Source organism: Lactuca virosa, chromosome 1, assembly GCF_052849685.1.
Source record: "Lactuca virosa cultivar CGN04683 chromosome 1, Lactuca_virosa_CGN04683_v6, whole genome shotgun sequence".
NCBI lineage: Eukaryota > Viridiplantae > Streptophyta > Magnoliopsida > Asterales > Asteraceae > Lactuca > Lactuca virosa.
In genome coordinates, this window is record NC_136426.1 from 84,977,891 (window position 1) to 84,988,428 (window position 10,538).

The window sequence follows — 10,538 nt, forward strand, 5'->3', positions numbered from 1 at the left end:
GTTTCCTACCTACTACTTAATTATGGAAATTAAAGAGTTGGATTTAAGGACCACACATGTATCTTTTGGAAACCACAAGGATAAGACATCAAAAAATTAAAATTTTGGCCAATGTGGGACTAGCCCACTTGGTAGATGTTTTGCTTTTTAAATTGGAGGTCTCGAGTTTTATTCTAGGCGTCGACAGTTTAATGATACTAACTACTAACCACTAACCTCGCAGTTCAAAAAAAAAGTTTAATTCTGACTAAACTGTAGAAGAATGTAAACCATGGGGACCAAAACTGTAATATACTTTATAATAAACTTATGAAAATGACAAATAAATCAAAGATGGGTAAATTGGTCTTTACTCTTTAACATCTTTTCAAAAGTAGTTAACCCTTATTTTTAACGGTGATTACCTTGTCAAAAAATTATCATAGAAACTATATTTGATCTATTTTAAAAACAGCAGGGGTAATTTGTGGAATTTTTTAATACTAGCGCGTATAAGAGTTGTCGGAAGTTATTTACACGTTTCAACTTTCAACACCCAGCACCACATGGGAGAACATTATAGTCATAGAAGTTTACAAAGTCAAAGTTCATGTACCTCGTATTTGTAAGTCCATATAATTGGGAAAATCGGTTGAGAAAGCTGTTTATTTGAATTTTTTCACTACCCAGTAAATTTGTAAAGTTGTTTTATTGTTCGCATCTTTATATATATTAATTTTATATTCGTTCTATATATTTTTTTAGTTCATTATTATTATTATTATTATTATTGAAACGGTAAACACCGTCTCCTAGTGAAACTTGAACCTATGATCTCTCGTTTGAGATAGTCATTCCTTACCGCTAGACCAAAAGCCTTTTGGTTTTTAGTTCATTACTAAATGTATAAATAGTTAACATGATTGTAAGAAGTTAATATAAAATATTTTTCTTAATTTTATAAAAAACTAAATAGAAAAATATTAGAAATTTAATTGATCCATATAAAAGGAAGATGATGTGTCTTAAATCTCTAGTTAATGGTAAGTGTCTTGATATATTAGACCTTTTTTTTTTTTTTAATTTAACACATTAGTTTATTATGTCCAAATTAGATAGAAAAAAACAAGCATCTATAAATATCCATATTAAATGCTTAAACCATTTAGCTCATAACTCGTTAATTGAAAAGAAACGTCCCATGTTTTAGTGCATTATTGATTCATATCATACTTTATGCCTCAAATACATTTGGATATGTTTAACACCTCACAATTAACTATCTTATAAAATATGTTTGGTAATAATAAAACAATGATAAGGTAAATTTTTAAAAGACTACTCAAACTAGTGTTTAAAGGAACTTATTAAGCTTTTCCAAAACTCTACCCAAATATACTCTTTACTAATTATAAAAAAACTAAACCTTCTACATACTCTTTTATATTATTTTACATATATGATCTAGTTTTACCAAATGTTATTTTATCAACTAAAAACTAGTTTTTCAACTATAAGCTATCTTTTCAACTAGTCATAGCCTTAAACCATACAAAACATTCAAAACAATAAATTTCCATAATCTAGAGATACGATTTAACATTAAGCATAAAAATCCCAAATCCATACACATACATACATACACATATTCTCCCAAACCACATTACCTAATATTAAGTTCACCTTCAAAGAATGGTTAATAGGAGTTACTCATTAGCTTCCTCTCCATCCAATCAATAATATCTCGTCCAATGTCCTCCCTTTCAGGCTCAAACAACAAATCATGCAAGAACCCTTCGTACAGCTTTAAATGCTTGTACTTTGAGGGTGCCACATGGTACAAGTCCTGTGAAGCAAGTGGGTCCGTGACTTTGTCAGCAGTTCCATGTAGGACAAAAAAAGGTACAGTTACGGATTTAAAGTTTCTCATTAAATGAGATGAAATTCGAAGAATTTCATGGCCAGTTCGGACCCTCATTGGGCCTGTGTAGACCAGAGGGTCCGTGTATTTGGCTATCAGAGCCGCGGGGTCTCTTGAAACAGGGATCCCTCTTTTGTTCGCGCCTTTGAACTGGTATTTTGGGGCTAAAAGTGAAAATAATGGCGCTACTGCCTGCATAATATATAGGTGAAATTGTTAAATATTATGATTTTATCTATTTAACCACTTAACTGTTTTATGATTATTTAAAAAAAAATCCAATGATTTTATTGATTTAACCATTATATAGTATTATAATATTTTTGACTTGTTAAAAACTTGTTTTTCTAGGTCACCGGTTTTGTCGGTAGGTGAAGTACAAAAAAGTAAGTGTGTACTTTACTTTAACGGTTTAACCATTGTACTCATTTTGGGTTTTTTTTTTCTTTTTTGGTTTTTTTTATTTAATGGGTTTTGTTGAATTAACGGTTTGATTTTTTTTTTAAATTAATATGAAAAAGTGATTTAATGGGCTAGGCCAAAAAATCTGGCTTAATATATTAAGACACTAACCTATTACCTATTTGACTTTTTTTTTTTTTTGTTTCATTTCAACTTCTCTTGTGCTAAAATAGATGAATATTGTGAAATTGGTTTTTGGAATGTAAGGGTGAAATGGTAATTTAGTCTTATTGAGATGGTTTATTTAGTTTGAAAAAGAATAGGGTCTTATATATACAAAACGTGCGGCGTAAAGGCATCTCCAAATTTGCATAAAATTTGGTGTAAAACCAATTTTTTAAAATATGTTTACACCAAATTTGGGTTTACAACAATAAATGCACCAAATTTCAACAACACATTTAGGAGTTAGGTAATGTGTTGTATGAGTATTTGCAATTTGATTAACCTCAACAAAAAAACAAAAACATGAAGGAACTTTTTTTTTGTCACACTTATAACTAAATTACAATATTTTAAATTTTGTTAAGAAGAAAGCATAACAATCTCAGATTAAATTATTTTCAATGGATATAAAATTAAAATTCTACAAAAGATGACAAAAATAAACCCTAGTAAAATTATGTGTAATGTGGTCCATATTATACATTGATGCAACAAGTTTCCACCTAATTTGGTGCAACATTTTGTGCATACATTGGACATGCTTTCTACTTCCCTCTTTAATCTTTACTAAAAGTGGGGAAAAATACAGTAAAGGACAAAAGAATATATACTTTTATTAATTGTGTGAATAAATATAATTCGAGGTAAAATTACGAGACTTACCCCTACTATGGGATGCGCGGGAGTAACACGCAATGCAGGTGAAGTTAGTATAATTCCCTCCACCATTTCTTCAATGTAAGGATAGTTAGCAGCCTATTGACACAAAGTCACAAACAAATGACAAATTTACCCTTCACAATATTATCAAGTATTGTATAGTTTTTACCTTTAAAACCACAGCTCCACCTGTTGAATGCCCATAAAGAAAGCAAGGTGTCCCCGGGTGATCTCCCTTTATCTTCTCCAAGAAAGACCCCTAAAAATAAATAAAAATATAAATTGTCACAAAAACAAAAATAATCAAATATGGTAAAAAAAAAAAAGAGAGATAAAAAGGTTATATTAACTCACAGTATCTGCTACAACATGATCAAGTGAAGGAACATATCCATGTAATCCATCACTACCTCCATGACCTAAAGTATAAAAATTTATTGTAAAAAGTAAAATGAAAATTGTTATTGTAAATGGCATTTTGGTAATAAAAGTAAAACATATCATACCTACCTATCCAGTCCATTGCATATACCCCAAAGTTAGAGGAATTTAGTTGCTTAGCAAAATCAGCATATCTCCCACTACAAATGACATGTTAAATAGTTTTAATAAAACAATTAAAATTGAATTATATGATAATGAGGTCAGAAAAATGAAGTGGAAATGGAAATACCTATGTTCGTTTAGGCCATGTATGATGATCAAAATACCCCTGGAAAGAGAAAAGCAGGAGAATTAGAAAATGGATACTATTGAAATGAGAAAAGTTGTGGATTATGTAATTCATTGATTGAAAAATGATAGATTAGTGCTTAAATAGGAGATGATTAAGTAAATGTACAGCTTACTTCAACCTCTTAAGGAAAGTGGGATAACATGACTCTTTAGATCAAATAGATTGTTCTTTCTAAGTTGAAAACTGTAAGATTCTTTACACTTAGAGAAAGCTTTCAAATTGCAAACAATGGAGTGAAGCTTTTGACCACAAAATGAAAGTAGATTAGGCAAAACATACAGTATTCCCTTGAACAGTTTTTATGCTTAACTTGACTCCCAAATTACTAAATATGAAGTAATATTAATCGATTGACATCTAGCAAGCATATATGATACAAATTTTCATAGCATTATCTTTGATATGTCGATTTTATGCTAAAATTCGAATTTCCTGTTTGTCTGATCGACCTAGAAATGAAAACTGATTTAGGAAGAACGTTGAAATATAGAAATTACTGAAATTTTAACCATTTATTTTCTAAAATCTTCCAAGCTAATCAATTAAACGCACAATTTGTGATGATATAACACTTGATAATACAGAATTCTGAGATGAAATTCGTAAAAGTTGTATGATAATTAGCAATATGACGAAGTCTACAAGAGGTTGCTTTACCTAATCTCCTCGGAAACAGGTAGCCACGACCGGCAAAACAAGGCGTTACGTCCGGTTCCGAAGAACAGAGACGTGGTGGCGTGGCACTGGCTAGTCCACTCATCATCGATCGACGGCTTAACCATCTGAATTTCCTCGGCGAGAGCTCTTCGCCTGAGCACATCCTCCTCGATTTCTCTCCTCCTGAAAGAAAACTTCCGTTTCGAGGAAGGCGATGACGGAGGTGAAGGATGGCGATGGTGCTGTTGACAACGACGGAGATGGAAAATGAACCACAGGAAGATTGATTGGAAGAAAATTAGTGCACGGCGGATTGAGGCTGAAGAAAACACCGATCGGCGAACGTTCTTGAAGACGGGGATGATACGGCCGCTGGCGCCGGAGGTCAGCTCTTCCATCTGTACCGTTCCTTCCATGGCTGGCGGACAGATGTTGAGTCTGTCAAAAGCAAACTAGTGTTTCTCTTATAACGCGTAGAGGGGTTAGAAAGTGAAAATACCTTATACTTTGATAGTTTCATTTATAGCTCCTAGAGGATGTGCAAATGCAAATTAAGCACTAAACAACTCGTTTAATGTAGGTGTGACATTAATACGGTACCAATTTTTTTTCTAAACCGTGCATCATACCAATTATAATTGGTAAATAAAGTTTTCCTACTAACGTTTCAATATATATATATATATATATATATATATATATATATATATATATATATTAAAATTGAATTGGCTGGTTTGATACTACCATAATATTGAAAATTTTGTACCACTACCGTACTATGATGACTCAATTGGTATGGTACTATCAACAAAAAATGTTGGCTACCACACATATTGGTCATCAACACTTTTGGTTCGGTTGGTAACATGTTGGTTTTCTGTGATACATATTTGTCGACACTAGTTTAATGTATGTGGGAGTTTCTGTCTTAGAATACTACATTATTTAATGCAAACATATATTTGTATAAACATATAAATTTGATAATCAATTACCAAAATATTTCTTAATAAATATTGACAAAGTTTATAGCTAAAATCAGTATAAAGAATACCTTATAAGAATTATTAATGGAAAAATAAGTGATTTTGATGATTTTTTTACTAAACTAAACTTCTTTTATTTTTAGGATAATTTAAAGAGAAAATTACAAATTTAGCCAATTTCCTTAATTACTTTGTAGAAAATAGTCAAAATAACCCAACATTACAAAAATAACCATCAAAATCGCAGATGGATTAAGCTCATTTGCGATTTTACCTGTTGAACTACGAATGTAGAAGTCGATAAAGCACGGGCACGTATAATGAGTTGTACGTTCGCAGATGGATTGAGTCTATCTACGACCACCTGCCATTTTCCCTTTTTTAAGGTATAAAAACGTAAATTTTTTTGTGCTTTCATTTTCCAAACTTTTTCTTGGGAGAACTCTTTGTCTCTAGAGGCCAAAATCGGCACTATGGACGATTTCATGTACAATCCTGACAATATGGTAAGATATTTACTCATTTTGTGTTTTACTCATCATTTATCAAGTTTAGGCTTTGTTTATTTACGATTTATCTTAAAAAAGTTTGAAAAAAAAGAAAATCGAAGGTGTTGCCCCCTCCGTTTTTCAAAAATCTATGTGTTATATTTGATATTTAGAGGATTTCTTAAATCTATAGGTCAAATATGGGGATTTATGACCTACTCTCCATGTGTGGCATCAAAACTTGACTATAGACCAGATCCAAGACTCTACAAGGTCACTTAGACTTGGAGATTCATAAAGTTGCTAACTTTATGAGATCCAACCATTCCTTCACTCAAGAACAGTAAGAAAAGGGGCCAAAACTCAAGATCTAGCAACAAAGAGGAATAAAAATCGGGTCTTGGACACTTACAAAGGTCCAGAAGAGTGTCAAACTGAAAGATGAGGACTTGCTTGCTGGATCCTAACTTCCTTCTTTCAACTCCTTCCTTCTTTGGCTCCAAAAATACCATACTAACTCACAAATAAGAGGGAAAGATGATTAGGATTCTCAAGGGTCTATATGGGGAGTTGGAGGCTGATAAAAGACCACCCCATGGGACTTAAGGAGATTATATAGGGTGAAAAACCCTGAAAATTAGGGTTTTCTCAACCAGCAGCCAATACGCCGTGTTTGCCCACCAACACGTCGTGATGATCCATAAAAACACACGGCCCAAAAGCTCCTCAACACGTCGTGGTGAGGCTTCACCACGCCGTGTTTCAAAGGAAAAATCATGCAAAATGGAATAATTCTCATACCTGGAGATCGGGGTGTTACAACTCTCCCCACTTGAACTAGACTTCGTCCTCGAAGTCTGATGCGGTGAAAAAATCCGGGTAATGCTCCCGCATATCAGCCTCCGGCTCCCAGGTCCACTCGGAGCCCCTCCAATGCTGCCATCCTACCTTTACCAAAGGTACTTCCTTGCAATGCAACACCTTTATCTTCCTTTCCAGAATAGCTACCAGCCTCTCAACATAATTCAGGTGCTCATCAACCTGAATGTCATCTAAAGACAGTATTGCATCCTCATCCAACACGCACTTTCGCAGCTGTGAAACATGGAAAGTGCTATGAATCTAACTGAGCTCCAATTTGTAGGCGACCTTGCCAACCCTGGCAATAACCCGGAATGGCCCAATATATCATGGACCCAATTTCCCCCTCTTCTTGAAGCGAATCACACCTTTCCAAGGTGAGACCTTCAGTAATACCATGTCGCCGACCTGGAACTCCAACTCAGATCGGCGACGGTCGGCATAGCTCTTCTTCCGACTCTGAGCAGTCTGCAATCTCTTCCTGATCTATGGAATCATCTCCATAGTCTGAAGGACCACCTCGGTCAGCCCCATAAACCTGTGACCAATCTCGCCCCAGCAGACCGGGGTACGACATCTCCGCCAATACAAGAGCTCAAAAGGCAGAGCACCAATGTTGGAGTGAAAATTGTTGTTGTAGGAGAAATCCGCAAGAGGTAGTTATGAGTCCCAGCTCCCACCAAAATCAATGACATAGGCCTGCAACATATCCTCAAGGGTATGTATTTTCCGCTCACTTTGGATGTCGGTCTACGGATGGTAAGTTGTATGTAAGTCCACAATCTGCTTGTGTATCAATCAGATCCAATTGATGGTGCGGAATCCCAATCAATTGGATGATGTCAGATCAAATAGAAGAGAAGGAGAAGAAGATGATGATGAATCTTGTATGTATTGATATGAATGAAGATCCGGATACAAGATTCACACACACTAACACACACTCTCTTTTCTCTCTCTCTAGAACACCTTCAAATATACACACTTAAGCTCCTCTAGTCTATCTCTTGGCCGTACACTCTCTTCTGTTCATCAATCTGTTCCTCACACCCCTCACCCCTATATATATACATGAGAAACATGGGCCGTAAATGGGTTTACGGTCGGGACGTAAACAAGGTTTACAGCCGTAAACATGTTTACGGCCGTAAACATTTTTACGGCCGTAAACACCTCCCTGGCCGTAAACCTGACCGTAAACACATATATGGCCGTAAACACTGAGTTGTTTACGGTCCTAGACATAAAATTACATTTTCCTAGAAAAGCAAAGTATAAACCATATTTTTGACCCAACAATCTCCCCCTTGGTTTATAGCTTTCTTTTCTTTTCTTAATTGACCCAACAATCTCCCCCTAAAAAGTAGCTGGCTTTCTTGTTCATCTTCATTGTAAGCTTGGCTTCAGCATTTATCTTCAAATTCTTCACAACTTCAAGATGAACTTGATGAATCTTCAATGAATGACTTCATCTTGAGCACTTGAGCTTTTCTTCAGAATTTGGCATTGAACGCACATTGGGTGAGGAGGCTTGACGTACTGATTGTTGAAAGATAGCGCTTTCAGCTTGAGAATCTTCAGAGAGAACGTCAGAGAGAACAAATCTTCTGGACCACTTCAGCAGGTTTAGGATAGCAGCATACTGATTGAGGAGGCTTCAATGCAATCTGTCACCTAATCTTCAAGTGCAGCTTCACATTGCTTCTAGGGTTGAAAGATTGAATGTTGAAAGAATAATCTTCATTTCTTGCTCCTTCGAATGAGAATTCTTCGATGATCACGGATGAAGCATTGGCTCAGAAATCTTCGACACAAACTCCATGAGTTTCATCTTCACCTGAAATCACTTTTCAAGACAAAACAAAACTAAAAGAAAATTTAGCACACAATATTTTTTGGATTTTTCATATATTCTGAAAAACAAAAAAAACAGAAATAACACTATTTTTGGATTTTTAATAATTTTTTTGATTTTTTTTGTTTGTTTTTTTTTTAAATTTAATTCTCCCCTTTGGAACCCATTTGTAGTTGGGTTTAACCCATTTCTTTTTCGATCCGATGGGTGGCTCAGTACTTGCTTTTGATTTTGATGTCGGCCGTTGAGATGACTTTGACCTAACCGGTCTTTGTTTCACTGGAGCATCTCTTGGATTGGGCTTCTTGGCCGACATTCCCTTCTTGCCCTTGGGATTCAGATTCTTGGCCTTGTGGGTTTGATTCTTGGCCTTCTGCGCGTTCCAGTCACCATGGTCTGAACGTGACATTGAGGGTTTTCTTTTGAAGTATCTCCCTCTTGGCGCGTTCTGCCAGCCTTGTGCATAGTAAGGAACGTATGCGCGATTTGGACAGTTTCGGGCAATGTGTCCAGGTGTTCCACAGTGAAAACATGCCTTTTTCTTCATTATGAAGTTGTTTCTTCCTGCCCCTGGTGGCGTATCCTTGCCTTGTCTCTTATTGTTCCCACAAGCACAATTACAACAGGCACTCTGTTTCACTGGAATTGGTGGCCTGTATTTCTCAACATCAGGTTGATCAGAAGCAGCTGAGTTCGAAGCAACAGATTCAGAGCTCAAGGAGATGTTGGTTTGTTCAGTGGTGTTCTCCTTGTTCTCATCCTCTGCTACTTTACCTGCACATGAAGTAGATGTGCTAGAAACAGGAACATCAGTATTTTCAAACAAATAATCAAATATGTCAAAAAAAATTAACTCAACATGATCCGATGCAAAAGCATCAAAAGCATCACAAGATGTATCATCAACTTTAATATCAGAAACAAAAGGTTTTTCATTAGAAACAGAAACATCAGGTTCAGGCTCAGTTTTGTTATCAGAAACAGATCCTTCAACTTTGTGCTTTGACTGATCTAAGGATTGATCTGCAGGGGAAGTAGAAATGTTAGTACTTTCAACATTAATAAATCCTCCTGAAACAAAACCAAATGGCTTGCCGTAAACCATGAATGGTTCGTTGGCAATCTCATCTTTGGATAAGGGTTGATACTGATATGTATGATTATAAGGAGGAGGTACACTATCGTATCCTAAACCCTTTTGTTGGTTTCGTTTGAACTGCATGCAGTGATCAATCATGTTGGCAACTACCTCGCTTGATCCATCAAATTTTCTAAAATCAAAATTTGCAGTTTCAAATTGTCTCTTTAATGTATCAAGCTCAGTAATTAACTCATCATTTTGTCTCTTAACATAATCATAAAGTTCACATTTTTCACTATATTTTGTCTGAATTCTCTTAAAGTCCTTTATTTTTGTCTCTAACTGGGCCTTAAGGGGTTTCTGTCCTTTCCTGAGTTAATATCCTTCATATCTCAGGTCCTCAACTTCTCTTTTTAATAAATCAATTTGTTCCCGAAGAAATTTAATCTTAGTTTCACAAGCTGGAGTACATGAAACTTTATTTACCGGAATGGATTCGGAATTCATTTTTTTTTAATTCTTTGACTAAAAACTCAAAAGTCAACCTTAAAAGTCAAATTTAAAGAGTCAAACTCAAAAGTCAAACTTGAAAAGTCAAACCGAAAAGCTAAATTTGAAAATTTATAAGTTAAATGAGAAAGTCAAAGGTCAAACTTTTAAGTAAAAAGTCAAAATTAAAAGTTA

General features: G+C 35.0%; 1 protein-coding gene across 1 annotated transcript; it reads right to left on the minus strand.

Moving 5' to 3' along the window:
- Positions 1-1,538: 1,538 nt before the first annotated feature.
- On the minus strand, positions 1,539-5,071 carry LOC145149831 (alpha/beta-Hydrolases superfamily protein). The gene is made up of 7 exons (XM_079075237.1): positions 4,581-5,071; positions 3,861-3,899; positions 3,698-3,768; positions 3,542-3,606; positions 3,357-3,446; positions 3,191-3,283; positions 1,539-2,092 (listed from the first exon to the last, which is right to left on the minus strand). Exons 1-7 carry the CDS (start codon positions 4,994-4,996, stop codon positions 1,676-1,678), a joined length of 1,191 nt encoding a protein of 396 aa, XP_078931363.1. The 5' UTR covers positions 4,997-5,071; the 3' UTR covers positions 1,539-1,675.
- Positions 5,072-10,538: the final 5,467 nt, after the last annotated feature.